Source organism: Leptodactylus fuscus, chromosome 3 (genome assembly GCF_031893055.1).
Source record: "Leptodactylus fuscus isolate aLepFus1 chromosome 3, aLepFus1.hap2, whole genome shotgun sequence".
Taxonomy (NCBI): Eukaryota; Metazoa; Chordata; class Amphibia; order Anura; family Leptodactylidae; genus Leptodactylus; species Leptodactylus fuscus.
This window is the reverse complement of record NC_134267.1, coordinates 155345471-155362037: the sequence shown is the minus strand read 5'-3', so window position 1 is coordinate 155362037 and position 16567 is coordinate 155345471. Positions and strand designations below refer to the sequence as shown.

Below are 16567 nucleotides of genomic sequence, written 5' to 3'. Positions count from 1 at the left end.
GAACGGGCCCTTATTTTGTGTTTAAAAAAGAAGAAAGAAAAAAAAGTTGCAGTAAAAACATTTTTAAACCTTTTCAAAATCATGAAAATGAGTTGACTTTAAACCCACTCCAGATACCTTCAAGCCAGATTCTGTTCAGTTATTGCTTTTTTTTTTTTTTTTTTTTTTTCTTTTTAATAATACAAAAAGAATCGTGAAAAACCTGGAAGTGTTTCTTCACATCAGATTTTGGCCAATTCAAAAAAATATAAAATATATACTGTAACAATCCTAATACCCACATACGATGTCTGTATTGTCTGCTTTGGATCATCTTAGCGTAACAGAAATGTGAGTGACTTTCTAAGTTTACATAGGTTATCTGTTGTTCTGGACCATTGGAGTAACAGAACGGATAGGCAGTCCACTAAAATATCCAGATGAACCCCATTGACTATAATGAAACCTGTCGGGTGTCCATTAATATTTTTAATTTCACTTTCTTTATTTATGTCTTTGCAATTGTTAGACCCCCTTGGGGTGTTGAACCCCAGGGGGTCTGATCACTTATGCAATGCCTTACAAGTCTAATTCATTGCAATGCACTGAAAAATACCAGGCCTTCTATTGCAGGCTACATAGAGTAGCCTGCAATAGAACAAACAGAATGACAGGCTGGGGAGCCTTCTCAAGGCTTCCGGCTGTCATAAAAACATGACACAAGCCCTGAAGCTTACCGAGTGTGCCTGCGATCACAGGAAAAATGGCGCCTCAGTCAGCTTTGATGTCACAATGTTTTGATAACAATATTTCAGTCCTCAGAAATGTGTTGGATCAGAGAAATGGCAATCACTATGAATGTACTATGTCATCTGAGTGCTGCATTCTTTTATTTATATTCTAAAGATAGGCGGTCAATCTACACATCCTAGGATACCCATTTTAAGACCTGTGTAACTAACTCAAGAATAAATCAGTTTTCACAGGAAATTTATCCAGTATTTTAAGGGATGAGTGGTGTAGAATTTTCATTTTTGCATAAAATGTTTGTCATATTTGTATCTCCTTCTGCAATGCAGTTGTCTCTAGAGCTTTTGCCAAGCACCATTTCTTCTGTTGTTCTTGTATATTAACCCTCAGCCAAACTGCATATTTTCAATGCAAACAAAGTCGTTATTCCCTGTGCAAACTCCAAGCGGTTGGTCATTTCCTGGCAAGATCTACTTCACATATGAAGGAAAAGCAGCAAATGCAAACTGCATTAATTCTACTGCAGCTGAAACCTGGATATATATTTGTATCTTATATTGTCATGGCTCAACCATGAGCTATAAACAAGATAAAACAGCCGCATACCCAAAAGAATAAGCAGAAATATGCCACATTACCACCCCCCTCTGTCCATAGTGGGCTCACATGTAGCCCATGGGCCACAAACCATCCAGCAGAGCCTGGAGTCTGAGCAATACAACATAATGTAGATATCAGTAGGCAAGACATGAATGATGAAACAAGATGATACAGAAGAACACAACAAATCAATTTCAAAGAAAAGTTGTAGGTACTCCAGACACCCTGCTGCTCTCGTACTGGCACAGTGGAATGGCTTACAGCATAGAGGAATTTAAGCAATACTACCCTCTTTACCAGATTAATATGGCCTGCCACTGATAAGTGCAAAGTGGACCATATATGAAATTTAGCCCTTAAGTGAGGAAGCAGAGGAAAAATATTTTGTTCTAAAGAAAAAAAAAATGCTTATGGTCCTTTAAGGAGAAAGATACCCAAATGCTTAAGTATCGAGACGACGCTCAGCCCACCTATGGTGTCATCAACTTCAGCATCAGACCTCTGACCAATGTGCATGTAGGAAGACTTGGCCCAATTGGTTCACAAACCAGAGTAATCTCCAAATACTTTAATTAAGGGCAGGGAGTGGGATGGATCACTCAGAAAAGTAAATCGGCAGCATAAAGTGCAGTCCTCTCATCATGAGAGCCTATGACTATACCTTTATAAACAGGATCGCTTCTGAGGAGCACTGAAAGGGGTTCCACCGCCAAAGTAAACAGCAGTGGAGACTATGGGCAACCCTGCCTTGTACCACTGCCCAGAGCAAAATAAGGGGACAATAAACCATTAATGGACACTATAGGGGAACTATATAATAGTGAAATCCAGGTTATGAGTCCTTCAACCAAATATACGCAATACCTGCAACAGAAAAGGCTATTTGACAGTGAAACGCCTTGCTTGTGTCTAGGGAGGATATCGTCCAGTCATGAGGGGAGGAGGAGGCACCAATTTGTGTTACCTCAACCCTCCTAAAGGTTGCCTGATGTGGATTTCCCTGGCATGAAACCTATCTGGTCAGGGTAGATTAGGTCTAGAATAACAGAATTAAGCCTGTTGGCCAACATCTTTGTAAGGAGTTTCTAAACTAAGTTCAGTAGTGATGTGGGCTGATAAGCGCCATAATCCAGATGATGATGGCATCAGAAAAGGACACCAGGAGACTGTGGCCCACATAGGCAGCCCTGTAGGAGAAGGTCCTTATAGCGGACATAAACTTCCACTGGAATGCCATCTGGCCCACCTGATGTTTGTTTTAACCAGTGATAACCATCTGGCACAAGTTAAAGGGTTGTACCACAGGATCCTAGCCACAGGATCAGGGGATAATTGTCAGATTACTGGGTCCTGTAGTGATCAGGAAGATGGGGAACTGAAGTCCTTGGAATAGAGAACCTATGCATAGATGCCAAGTACTATTCACAAGGAGGCCTTAAGGGGGAACTTTAAATTCCCCATACACCCATTAATGGTTGAACCTGGCAATCAGGTCTCAGTAATCCCCTATCCCTAGGACTGGGAATATAAGTATACATAGTGGCATAAACAGGGGTGAACCTACTCCTTTCGCCGCCCGAGGCGAACTACAGAAAGCCGCCGCCCCCCCCCCCCTGGGAGGAGGGGGTGGAGCAAAGGGGGCAGGGCTTAGCACCTTTCGCAGGCAGAGAGCAGGCACGGAGAAGACCTGCTCTCTGCCTGAGCGTGAGGGGAGGCTGCTGGAGCAGCGCTGCTCCAGTGGCCTCCCCAAACCACCGCTCGGTGCTAAGCCAGTCCAGGACAGCTTGTCCTGGACTGGCTTAGGAAAGCAAAATTGCCATCCTCCCTGGGGCCCTGACATAGCGCCGCCTGAAGCGCTCGCTTCAGGTTGCCTCATGGGAGGTGCGGCGCTGGGCATAAACTAAGTGAAGTTATACAACTATTAATTTCAACTTTAATGCATGGGGCCTTGCAAGGTGTGTCTGGGAACAGTTAATCTTAACTATAAGCCACCTCCAGCTTTCTAAATAACAGCTATTTTAGTTTTACTGTAATGTAGTGTTACATTTTTTGACATCCCATGGTGCCTGTCTGAGGGATAACTATACTCTGGGACATCACTGGAACACAGTCCACACCCCATTATTCTTACCCGTTCCTCCTGTGGCTATCTGGATTCCAGGAAGGCAGCCTCTTCATTGCATGTGCCAGCCGTCCACAATAGAGGGTGGCTGGCACAGGTCACGAAGTGGTGTTGGCTGCGAATTATGTCCCAGGTCCAAACCTGGGACGCAGTAATGGAGCTTGGTAAATGGGAAATGCCTGCTGCTACTAGTCAAAAGTTTGTGCTGGCTGGCAATTCCAGAGAATGATGTAACACTGTATAATATGGACTGCGAATATGCAATCCATGTTCTAATGTGCAGGGATCCACTGTGGTACATATACTGTTTGTGTATATTTTACCAAATACCATAAACATGCATGAATTGATTATCCTGTAGCTTTTCATGCCTGTCATGTAGATATACAGAGGTAATTACAATATTACAGCCAAAGGAAAAAGGTTATCAAGTACTAGTATAGTACCACTGATGGGTGCTGAGGGTGTAGTGGGCAGGCTAGCTAGGAAAATATTGGGGGAGGGCAAGTGTGGGAGAAGGCATTTGGTGCATCATCTCTGAGTAAAGCACAATGCATCATGATGGTGAAACAAAGTTGATCATGTAAACAAATGCAGAAGATACCAGGAGCTCACAGAACCCCAGAAATCACTGCTAAAGGTATTTGGAGAACTTATTATCTATTAATCATTATAACAGGCCTTTTATGAAAAATATTTTGCCTGGAAAACCCCAAAGTTAAGGTGATGAAACTTGTTTCATACAGACTAGGAATACAATTCCCATCAGATTATATATTCTCACAACCCAGCGTTTTATTTATATACCAAACTTAAGACAAGACAAATACAGAGTAAATATACTATTTATTAAACATTTATATTCATGTGCAATGTGGCAACTTTACAATGAAGCTAAACACAATATAGATTGTTGGGGTTTAGGGTCTAGCACAAATGCACTTTATTGAATAAATACATTTAAAACAAAATTTATAGGCTTTTTAATTTAGTAAACTCTACATCTGTAATGTACAATAAAGGTGTATATGCTAATTTAACATAATTGGCTGATTTTATACAGCACTTATATTTTTTAGTCCATAAGTAAATTATTAAATGATAGAGAACATCAAACACAACCACTTCTCTAAAACTGCTAAATAAGTGTTGAACACAAAAATGTAAAGACCCCATTGCTTTACAACCCACCCCAACAGTCTAAACTCTGGAAAGAAGATAAAGCCCACAGCTTTCCTTCCAGAGAAGGCGACTAATGTCGCTTTGCTTATCAAAAAAATCTGTATTTCTGATCCGTCATGAGCATTGAGACAAGATTCAATATATTTTTCCAAAGAAAAGCACAATGCGCGTAGTGATTCGCCAATTCAGCAACAGCGAGTACGGCATTCAAAAAAATCTCATCCCAGGGATCAAATAAGATCAGCCACATTCATTGGCATCTCCTCCACTGTAGTATTATAGAAAGTCTCAATATCCCGAAGAATTCTCTTATCTTCCTCTGTAACAAAGTTTATGGCCACACCTTTTCTGCCAAACCGACCTCCACGACCAATCCTAGAAAGAAAGAAAGAAAATAAAAAAAAGTTAATGATCAAGTGTCACAAGAAGCCAGCCCGAGCGCATTACACAGGCTCAGCAGTACACATAGCTGAGGGAAAGGACTAGATTTACTTGGCACTATGACAAAGGGGACACCGAGAACCACGAGGGGCGCTGTCCGTGTTTTATAGTGGGATATGTTTCACATAAGACTGCGAGAAGAAAGAGAAACTGACAAAGTCTGAAATAACTGGCTAGTGATGCCACCCCCTTAGTCAATATGATTGCAACACACTCCAGTCAGTGGACTGTGACTGTGGTCACTGTTCTGGGATAACTTATGCCCCATCAGAGGTTATCACCCAGCTGTCTGATTATCATCACGAGGGTCACAATTGTTAAGTGGCGCTCCAGATTTTCCTTCACAGGTACATGCAAGTACTTTGACATAACATACAAGCTCTATAGACAATTTTCATACTGATAACCCTGGACTGTTACTGATCAGCTGTTTCAGCTACCTCCGGGCATCAGAAACTATGCAGAAGCACTGGCACCATCTGCTGTTTAGTCACCATGACACAGCACTGCAGATCTTCATTTGCTGAAATACAGCAGGGCTGTAGTACTGAGGCACGGGCACTACAGTAAAGCGCTAACTATTGTACCTTGTACACAACATTCAGCGGCAGCCATATACAGATGAACAATGCAAGGTCAGGGTGTCAGCCCCCCCACACACACACACACTGATCATTTCTGAGAATAGGTTGACCGTAAAGTCTCAAAAACAAATGTAATGCTGTATTTTAAGTGAACCATCTAAGCAACCAATACATTTTAGGCCTGCCCTACTGGTGTCACATTTAGCTCAAATGGGTTATACTTTAAAGCTTTCAAATGTATTCTCTGCATTGAAAAGTATCAATAAGCTTGCAGGAACTATCACCCCATTAAGTTTTCAGAGCACAGGAGTCAGTAGCCTCATTCTTCTACCTCCCCTGCCAAGTCATGTGACCAGCCCTGTGCTCTAAGTAAAAGCAGTCAGAGTAACCGGAAGTTTCATCCTGAACATTAAAGAAGCAGACTGTACTCTGACTGTAGAAGTGTTGATGGGAATCTGCATATAAGCAAGCAGGGAATGCCGTTTCCCCATGTAACAGCTTTATTTAGCAAGCATGTGAACGGCAGAGTGAATGTTGCATGTGATACATGTTGCTGGTGAAGCCTTAAAGGGGTTTCCTCCACTTAATTTGCAACCTCTCTGAAATGCAGCTTTTGATTCAAAGGCCATTATGCCATTCACCACATGGCCTGTTTGCAACTTCATCCCATTCCAGTGAGTGGGTTAAGCTGCAGTACCAAGCACAGCCACTAAAAATATACAGTGCTGTGCTTAAGTAGTGCTGACTGGTAGGGAGCCTAAGTGTCAAGCTAGGTCATCAATTGAAGACTGGAGTCAAATAAGAGTTTCCTAGGCTTGCTAAAGACCTATAATACCAGTTATGGGAATGTTAGCAGCCAAACAAAAAGCCAACCATCATGAGAGAACCTCAGGACTGATTTGCATCTTACAAGCATTACAACCGCAACCATTCAATAGGAGGCTTTGTAGTTTGCTGCCAGGGAATAAAGTTTGCTGTACTGACTGCAGTTTTGGTGGTGGTGGTGGGGGGGGGGGGGGGGGGGGGGTGGACACTATTAAGCGTTTTTTGCAGAAGTCACCTAACTGGTTTACTTTATCCACATTCAGGATACAGCAGAGGATCTGATAATAGTGTAGCACAGTTCCTGGGCACAAGCAGAGTATAAATCCGGAAGATTATTGACAGTCTTCTAAGTATAACAGTAATAGAGAAAGCTGCCACTATGGGCAGTATCAGGACTGTGCTCTAGGAACCCTATAAGGATTTACTCTGTTTATACTCAAATCCTGCTAAACCCACACAGAGCTAGGCGTCTCCCTTTGCTACATCCCCCTCAATTAGAAAGTCACCTGACTGTTCCTAAAAATTAGTGTTCTAGTGAACACCCATTATGGCGATGCTTGGAGCTCTATAGGTCACAACTTTTAAGCTTTGCTGTAACCCCATAACCGAGCACCAGCTAACCTAGCAAGAAACTCCTAAACTTAACCCCAAGGGCGCATTTGAAGGTGGTGAACAGCTGCTTGAGATGCATAATGATTTTCACTGCAAGTCGACTGGTTTTGTCCCGAGAAGGCATTAACAGCAAAGGCCAAGGCATTAATACCAATAACTTTATCATTTCCAACTGTTGCCATATACAACAGAATAGACATTGAAGTGCATTACCTTTACATGCATTAGTCCATGCTTCACTGGCCGCCCTCACATCACGACCGGATGTGCAATTTCTCTGTTCGAGAAAACACATCACTTCCACAGGCCGTTCTCAGCAGTGTCCTGGAGCAACTGTAGTCTGCTCCTCAACTATTTGAACATAAAAGCTTCATAAGAAGTTTGCCTGAGGATTTAGTGAAATGTCATTTGTAAAGTAAAATTGTTTGAGACCAAGCGTCCCTGTCTGCCGTGAAGGTCAAAACAGACAGGGATAGTAGGAAGCAGTTTATTATTTGCAGGGGGAACGACAGAACAGCACTTAGCAGCTATACTGTAACTTATCCTGCATAATGAATGCTTCCCTAAGGGTTAACATCATACCCAGAGAAGGCATTTAATGCTTTGGCACATACTTTGCTGTAATTATTTCATAGCTATAAGAATTATGAATGTAATAAGCAACAAGCTCAGTTACTGCATGCAAACATAGTAGAACTTAAGCTGTGCTCTAGCTGCATCTTATACAGACCTGTGAATGTAGTTTTCACGGTTGGTTGGTAGGTCATAGTTTATAACCAAGGAAACTTGCTGCACATCTATGCCACGTGCCTAGAAAATAAAGTAGTGTTACAAGCAGAACAGAGTTTGTAACTAAAGGGTTCAGGATAAGTGACTGCATAGATACCCACATCAGTCATGGGAACTGCCATCTTAGTCTCAGACTTTGCATGGTTAAGTGTGTAGCTTACTCCATGCAAACATGCGACAAGCTTGTCATTCGTGGGGTCACAGTGCAGTCCCTAATGCATTAAACATTCTGAAATATAGTTTGTCAGCCACAGTATAGTGGTGAACTACAACAGTGTAGTCCACTGTGGAATGTGGCTCTTGCTATTCCAAAGAACTTGACTGCTAGGTACAAGTAACCCTCGCAAAAATAAGAGGTCTTTGGGTACAAGTGTCAATACTTACTAACAAATCCGTAGTTATCAATACACGGCTTGATCCAGACCTGAACTCTCTCATAATGACATCTCGTTCCTTCTGGTCCATGTCACCATGCTGTGAAGGAGATTGAGTTAGTTATAAGCGAACCACCATGTTACAGTTGTATGAGACCAAGCGTCCCTGCCTGCCACAGAGTACAGTCAGGGATAGTAGGAAACACTTTAGTTTTAGCAGGGGGAACGACAACAGAGCACTAACACTGCCATGTTGTAACTTATCCTGCTTGTTATTTATTTTTTTAACTACTTACCAAAGCAGATACTGTAAAGTCTCTTGCATGCATTTTTTCAGTAAGCCAGTCAACTTTTCTCCTGGTATTCAAAAAAATAACAGCTTGTGTTATAGTCAATGTCTCATACAGATCACATAGGGTATCCAGTTTCCACTCCTAAAGACAGAGGGGGAAGGGGGGGAGAAAAAAAAAAAAAAGTATGTTTTTTTTTTTTTAAAAAAAACCCTTTAAAGACTACCAAATTTATACCAGTAAAAACTGCATTAATCTTACCTCTCTTTCAACATTAATGTAGAATTGCTTAATACCCTCCAGAGTCAATTCTTCCTTTTTAACAAGAATGCGAATTGGATCCCTCATGAACTTTTTGGTCACTTCCAACACATCAGTGGGCATGGTGGCCGAAAGAAGGACAACCTAAAATGTGTAGATAGTTTTAACAAAAGACCATAGCTGCATTATGTAGGTATAGCTCTGTCATAGGACTGTCAGAGGGGGTGATATAATTCTGCCTCTCCAGATTAAATTGTGGAGCTTAACCCTTAGAAATCAGTTTGAAGGTACTATGGCACCCCTGTTATTTACCAGGCTTTGCCATGTACTTTTAGTAGTGTGCCAAGTGTTCGCTTCCTACAGCTGCAACACCAGGTACAATGGCTATTGAAAGCGCATAACAGCTGTGACTAGTCTGGAAAGCTGAACTCTATAGAATGAGAAACGTAGTTACCTGAATGTTTGTGCTCAGTTTTTGAAAGATCTCATAGATTTGATCCTTAAAACCACGGCTCAACATTTCATCAGCTTCATCCAACACAAACATTTTTATCCATTTTGGGGCTGAAAGATCAGGACAAAATAGTTAGCTCTATGAAGAATGTCACACAGCTGTTTAAAAACCAGAACAACGCAATGAAAGTATTAAGAGTTTGGAAGACTTACACAGATAGCGTCTATTCAACATATCAAACACGCGACCAGGCGTTCCTACAACGATATGAGGTGCTTCTGCCTGAAGTTTCTGCATTTCATTGCGAACATTTGTGCCTCCAATACAAGCATGGCATGTTGCACCCATGTAGTCACCCAGGGCCAAAATTACCTTTTGAATCTAAGAGTAAAAAGAAATTGGTAAGCTTATGGAAGCACATCTACAGATATAGTAGCATAGTGTTAGCAGTTAGATGTGACACTGCTCTACAAGTAGTCAGTGTAGATTTCCATTTTATAGCATTTCAACAAAACAAGTTTATAGTTAGTGCAGTGCTAACAAATGAGAAAGCAACATTGGTAACAAGATTGTGGCATAAGTGTGCAGTATATAATCTATGGGACCTACCACTAATCTAGTGGCTAAACTGAAATATTAGAGCACGGACACCTTCCAACTCAATCCACTCAAAAGGCATCTACACTCAAGTTACTTCAACTACAGTATTCACAATAATGAACACCAATCCAGCTCCAGTCTTCATCTTAAGGGGGTCCCAGCTAGATTTTACCTTCAGACTATAGATTGAAGATAACTTTGGGTTTGTGGTTTGCGTGCGATCCTGGATCACATGATCAGAACCAGCACCTAGGAAATTGCCCTGCCTCCACCCGTGTTCACTGCTAGTTACCTGTATTGGTTTAGCCAGCTGCACCAACACCAGTTCTCATAATACTGAAACTACCTGTAAACATGGGAAACAAGGCAAAGGGACAGGGGCCAGATCCTGGCTTTCACATGACATGGGTTGAAGGCCTGTAGATTGTCTGCAGTATAACCCAGGGGATGTGAAGGATCCCTAACAGAACACCTTGAACTTCTCACTGCATGTATTACTTGTAGCCCAGGCAGCTGATGATCTACTGAAACACTTCTCTTAGCTGCACTTGTACATTCACAACACTCAATAAGGAGGCAGGATCATATTAGCATGTGCATCTTTAAAATTTATTATAGAGTGACTAAGGCTGGATTCACACCTGCACTGCAGTCTCCACTGGTGAAAAGTCCTGCAAGAACAGCTTCAGTATAAAACCAAACAGAAACCCAGCAGATCATTAGTCTATGGAGTCCACAGATTTCTTTTTTTCAGTTCCCATGTATGCCCAAACATTAGTGTGACCCTTGTATAAATGTATTGTCCATGATATGATTACCTACTTAAGGAGAGGCCTTAAGGATCATTGTTAAATTGGTGTTGGCCTGACATGCCCATGATCAGCTGCTGAGTCTGCACACTGTATGGCATTGAAGCAGACTGCTCCACACCTGTCAGTAGTTCTGTCAAGGTACTGCAGCTTCAGTGCAGCCTGAGCAGCAGTGCTAGTCTGTGTGTCAGATATATAGGACCTACACAAAGGACCATTTAGGTTATCAAAATAAGGTTTTCAACAACCTCCCTTAAAAGTACTTCAAGTCTTCAGCTCAGTCAGCATGTTTTTGGTTTTTTTACAGCTGCAATAACTTCCTGCAGAGATTAGATGCTGTTAGAGTGGTCAAGAGCAGCTACATTTACACAATACACCAAAGAACTACATATATTCTAAAACTGGGCAAATATGGCTGGATTCACATCTGCTGGAAAAGTGTAGATGTGCTGTAAGCAGAACTTTTCTATATGTTTAGGGCAAAAACCTGGCAGACCCTCGTAGTTTATGGGGTCCACGAGTAACCACTTTTTAGGTGGATTGGGTTTTTGAGTCCACAATTGAACCCCAAGAACAGGTGTGAACCTAGAGTAAGCAAATGTTGCAGAAACATTGTGCCAGGAAGATGTACAAAGCCAGTTTTATCAGGCTATAGTCCTAGTAACATCTGGCTTCAGAGGTGGAGAGTGCATTGGTCACTTTATAGTAGTATGTCCTGTACTACAGGGATATAGTATACATTTGGCTGGAGTGGGGCTTTAAGTGGTATGTCAAAAAATGCAGTTAGTGCCAGAGAACATCCAGATTTCAGATTAAACAGGTCAATCCCTGAGGTATAAAAGGCCACAATTCAGATTCTGGATACGCAAACTGTTTATCCAATATATTGGATTGTTGAACGAGGCGATTCAACCAAAACCTAAATGGTCATACAAGAGACATTAACCAGCTTTTTTAAAACTGTGTCCCTATCCATTGTATTAGGCATCAGTTTTTAAGTGGCAGGGATATGCCTGTCAAGATCCTCAGCATCAGTTTCCCCAATGCCAGCATTAGCCACAGTGCTCACATGCCTTTTATAGCAGCTGTATCAAGTACTCAAGAGTACGGCAATTCTTCTACACTGCTTATACAGTTATGCTCCCTAAAACACCCTCTGTTCATGAACCCTGCCCCCCCCCCCCCATTATACCACAGGCCATGGTGCCCTTATTGGACTAACCCTGCATGTCCAGATCTACAGGCTGGTTATATACAGCTTTATACTGTATAAAGCTGTATACGTAATATACTGTAAACTTTCACAAAAGAGGCTGGCCCACTGTACAAGCATGCTTTTTACCTCGTGCCACCCCCCTCTACCTAAAGCAGGGCCCTCACCCCTATTGTGTGAATTGAATTTTTAATCTGTAATGTGTCTGTACTTGAACCCTACAGTTTTCAAAGCAATGTGGAATATGTTGGTGCTATATAAACATTAGTCATTAAGGGGAACTCTTCAGCATAAGTCATTACCAATGCAAGCAGACTAGTGTCAAATAAGTGTGCACAGGTACTTATACGTGTGTCCTATAGCTGTGAAGTTACCTGTACACCCATAACTTAACCGGGAGAGCTGAAGCTATAAGCCTCTGAACATTAAGTGCAACACTAGAACAAGTTTTTCACAAGTGGCATGCAAAGCACCATGAGATGAAAAGTCCATCTTAACATTTCGTATACTGCAGTTTCCATATTACACAACTGCATAGCAAGTCTTAGAGCATAATCTGCAGATATTAACAAGCTGTATTATACTAGTCTAATTAAAAACTCAAGCCATTGGATTACGTGGTGAGGCATCTATGACAATAAGGCCAGTAAAGCCATGTGCACTCACAGTTGTGGAATCTGAAACTTGTGCAGCACACAGTCACAAGCTACCCTGTCAATACCTGTTGAGCCAGTTCTCTTGTGGGAGCCAATACTAGAGCTTGGGTCTCCTTGAGCTCAATCTCCAGCTGCTGCAGGATGGAAATGGCAAATGTGGCTGTCTTGCCAGTACCTGACTGAGCTTGAGCAATCACATCATACCCTAAAAAGAGTAGGGAGACATTTAATGTTCCCAAATATTACCTGGTTGTGTAACCTAAGACAATTTTAACAAGTGATCAGTAAGAAAGTTCTCTCCATTTCAGGTCAGTCCCGAAAGATGGTTACCATCATTTCACTTGTCTAGGATCATACAGGGAATTTGGGAACACCTGATATACTATATACATATATACAAGTCTCACTGACCCATACCAACCTTTAATGCAGGGAATGATGGCTCTTTGCTGAATAGCAGAAGGTTTTTCAAAACCATAAGCGTAGATTCCTCTCAGAAGAGATTCTTTAAGGTTCATGTCATCAAAATTGTCAACAATTTCATTCCAGTTGCTCTGCAGAAAGATAGCAAGAGTTATTTATCTTTCATCAATTAACGCAGGTAAAGTCAATCATATGCCTTATACCAACCTCAATGACACCATCGGGGTCCATGCCTTCAGGGCCGCCATGGTCTCTAAGAAAGGAGAAAACATGAAAGATTAAACCTTGATACTGACAGCTATCAACACTTTCCTTAGCTTACAGCCATTTACAGAAGAGCTAGAGCTACACAAAGCCATGTGCCATGAGATGCCCACACTAACAAGCCATTAGGCAAGTTCCCAAGCAATTTTAGAGACTCAATTCAGGGATCAGGTGACGGACAATCTAACCAGCCTAGAACCCCTGGACAAAGTCCTCAGAGGATGTCAGCCTCCCTAGAGAACCCCTTTAGGATTTCATTTTTTTTTTTTTTTAACCTCTTCAGACATTCAAAAAATCCTGCTTCTCCCTCCTCCAGATTGCTGCATGGATCAGTGACCATTTAGAGGAGTATTAAGTCTCAAATGCTTCCCAAACCAATAATTGTTATGTAGGGTCTTTTTAATAGAGCAGAAACTTACTGTTCCAGGGACAAAAAGCAATGCAGAGGGGTTTTTATGGCTATGCAAATTAACCTGCACGTGCAACAGGAGCAGACGCCTGATTTGCCTACAGACAGCTGCAAATATTCCAGTCTCAAGTCACCCTCAGTCTCTCCCATATAACTACACTGGGCCAAGCGTCCATCTGCAACACTGTTTAGATAAACCAATAAATCTGACCCATCTGCAGTGCAGATTTGAATAGCCATAAAAATACTCTGCATTGCTTCATCAGTTTGTGATCACAAATGTAAATTTTTGATACTACTAAACACCCTAACATGCCACCATTATGGACAGACTTCTGTTACACCAACAGAGTCCTGAAGAGTTTTTGGCTTCTGTTTAGTGGCAATAACCAGGGTTATTTTTAATAGGGTTGACAAGGGAGTTTAATTACCTCCTCCAATGATTTTTTTTTTCCCCAAGCAGATTTGCATGTTATATCCAGGTTGGTACCTCAGGTCACGATGTAAGAACTAGCAAGCAGACCGCTCCACCTCACCTCCCATTTTCACAGGTAGTTTACTTTAGCCACATGGGCTGGATTTACTATAGTCAGCCAGCATCCCTAGCACAAATAGGTAACTATCATGTGAAAACAGGAGACAACTACTCAAAGTTACATTGTTACAAATGTAAAGCACCATGGAATTAATGGTGCTATATCAATAAATAATAAACTTCTAATGCCCCATTCACATCTGCATTATGGGTAAAGAGGTGTAAAGAGCAGTTACCCGGGGAAACCCACGGACCCCCATAGGCTATATAATTGGGTCCATGTGGCTTCTGCATGAAACATGTGCGGGGGGTGGGGGGAGGGCCCATTAAAGTCTATAGGGCCCTCAGATTTTCCCAGGTAACCGCTTTTTTATTCAGATAGGTGGCACTGTACAAATATTTTTCAGCAAAAACCCATATGGGTGACAAGTCACTGCATGTTAAAGCCAATAGATGAGGACAGAGTGTGTGAAGAGAGCCTTAGTTGACTGGCTCCATATGGCATCCCTATAGCACATGGCTTTGATGTATCCTAGCCTCACTGTATATAGAAGAGTTTATACAAGTGATCAGTAAGAAGTTATCTCCATTCCAGGTCAGTCCCGAAAGATGGTTACCATCATGTCACTTGTTGGCAGGTCCTGGCTGCTGCCCCCCTCATGTGCCGCATTACTACAGGGGATAGACAGTATGACGTCCACATTGACTGCCCAGCTAGTGTATAACAAGAGCCGGCATTTACTACCGACACCCCCTGCCCATGTAAGACATGGCATAGCGCCCCCTCCTTCCTACCAGCCGTGCCAAGAGAAGCCCCGCTCCCGCCCACCCTGCGGCGCTGTCAGCAGCAGCCCACGTCCCCTCCCCCGGGCCTCCAGAACTCTCTCTTCGGTATTCAGCTCGGGCGGTAACCAAGGCCGAACCCAAAATCCTGACGTGTCCTAAACGCGGGCCATCCCCCGTTACCGCATCCTACACAAAGCTCCGCGCTAAATACACTGCGATAACACAGCACAGTGTGTACAGACACGACACCAATCCCCTGCGCTGGGCCTGCACACCGGGGGGAGGCCCAGAGAAAACAGCTTCGAACAAACAGTTCTAGCCCAAATGGCCACAGTAAAGGCCGACAGTGTGAGAGCACAACAGCTGTCCAGTCACATTACCTTGAATAATCCGCAGAGCCACCAGACATGATCCGAACCACGTTTCAGAGCTCAACTGAAAAGGACTAGCAGAGGGGGGCGCCCGCCATTTATATAGCCGGGACTACATTTCTGAACGGCGCAAGAATACCGTGACTGTGATTGAAATTCTCATGCGCATTTTTACTGCATACCGAGGCTCTCTTCCTCTGGATTCCCGATAGTTGCTACGAAAAATTATTTCCCAGTATATTTCATCCTCTTCTACTTATTTCTTCAAGGGAAATGGAACTTTTTTTTTCTCACAATACTCTTTTCCTATGGCGGAAAGATATTGCAGCAAATGGTGAGTAGGTTATAGGTCTCTGAGACGCACGGGGTTTCTCTCCCTTGCCCCTGCAGAATTAGCTCGGGAAGCCCCACCTTCCTTGCGGCCGGGTAGTTTGAGTGACGCGACACATCGGAGAGGCGGGCATTACGGGGCTACAATGTGAGTTGTGTCAGGTCTGGCACGGAACTTTCCGTGACGTTCCCGTACTGACTGGCAGTGGTGTGCTGGGTTTAACTCCTTCAGCTAGTGCTTACATGGAGTTATTTGTCTATCAGCATCTCAGATGACGGTCATGTTTATAGTATGAGAGAGCCAACCTTCATTGTGTGGAGGCACACAGGGGGGACTATTTATTTATGAAAAAAAAAAATTGCCCCACCATCCCCCCTTAATAAAAACCCCATACCTGCTGCAATGACTACCAGCGCGGTCTGGTCCTGCTGCGCCAATGTTTCTTACAGCAGAAGTACCCCCTGTCTGTGACCGCAGAGGCGATTCAGCAACCTAAGGACAGGGATCTCAGACGTCACAGCTGGTGAGGACCGACACTCCAAAGGAAAGAACTGCTCTGCATGACGCCGGAGCATCGGAGAGTATCCTGGGCAGCTTCTTTAAAGCGATTCTATCATTAAGTTATTTTTTCTCACAAACACATAGGAATAACCTTAAGAAAGGCTATTCTTCTCCTACCTTTAGATGTCTTCTCCGGGCCGCCGCTCGGTTTTCTTTAGTATGCAAATGAGCTCTCTTGCAGCACTGGGGGCGGTCCACAGCATTCAAACAGCACTGGGGGCATCCCCAATGCTGCAAGAGAAATCTCCAGTGCCGCCTCCATCTTCGTCTGGAACGGCCTCTCTACGCGTCTTGTTCCAGCATCAAACTTCTACGCATGCGCAGTCGGCTCTGCATCGGGCCTCGG

At 42.9% G+C, this 16567-nt stretch overlaps 1 protein-coding gene and 4 non-coding genes across 5 annotated transcripts; all 5 read right to left on the bottom strand.

The window, feature by feature from the left end:
- Nucleotides 1-4278: 4278 nt before the first annotated feature.
- Nucleotides 4279-15453, bottom strand: EIF4A2 (eukaryotic translation initiation factor 4A2). Its single transcript, XM_075268649.1, has 11 exons — nucleotides 15339-15453; nucleotides 13172-13217; nucleotides 12963-13095; nucleotides 12607-12746; nucleotides 9476-9644; nucleotides 9264-9373; nucleotides 8810-8953; nucleotides 8555-8692; nucleotides 8269-8358; nucleotides 7826-7905; nucleotides 4279-5008 (listed from the first exon to the last, which is right to left on the bottom strand). The coding sequence occupies exons 1-11, from the start codon at nucleotides 15365-15367 to the stop codon at nucleotides 4864-4866; spliced, it is 1224 nt and encodes a 407-aa protein (XP_075124750.1). The 5' UTR covers nucleotides 15368-15453; the 3' UTR covers nucleotides 4279-4863.
- LOC142198693 (small nucleolar RNA SNORA63) lies at nucleotides 7517-7645 on the bottom strand. Its single transcript, XR_012715366.1, has one exon. It is a non-coding gene; the product is annotated as a small nucleolar RNA SNORA63 (small nucleolar RNA).
- On the bottom strand, nucleotides 8405-8529 carry LOC142198694 (small nucleolar RNA SNORA63). The gene has a single exon (XR_012715367.1). It is a non-coding gene; the product is annotated as a small nucleolar RNA SNORA63 (small nucleolar RNA).
- On the bottom strand, nucleotides 12817-12884 carry LOC142198733 (small nucleolar RNA SNORD2). The gene has a single exon (XR_012715391.1). It is a non-coding gene; the product is annotated as a small nucleolar RNA SNORD2 (small nucleolar RNA).
- On the bottom strand, nucleotides 14736-14802 carry LOC142198734 (small nucleolar RNA SNORD2). Its single transcript, XR_012715392.1, has one exon. It is a non-coding gene; the product is annotated as a small nucleolar RNA SNORD2 (small nucleolar RNA).
- Nucleotides 15454-16567: the final 1114 nt, after the last annotated feature.

What these genes read in the sequence shown, in the direction of transcription:
- EIF4A2 (XM_075268649.1), bottom strand. Translation starts at nt 15,367, where the DNA reads ATGTCTGGTGGCTCTGCGGATTATTCAAG. An exon ending in TGATAACTACGGATTTGTTA is followed by an intron (nt 7,906 to 8,268) that starts GTAAGTATTGAC and finishes TTTATTTTCTAG; the next exon opens with GCACGTGGCATAGATGTGCA. An exon ending in CGTGAAAACTACATTCACAG is followed by an intron (nt 5,009 to 7,825) that starts GTCTGTATAAGA and finishes CTTTCTTTCTAG; the next exon opens with GATTGGTCGTGGAGGTCGGT.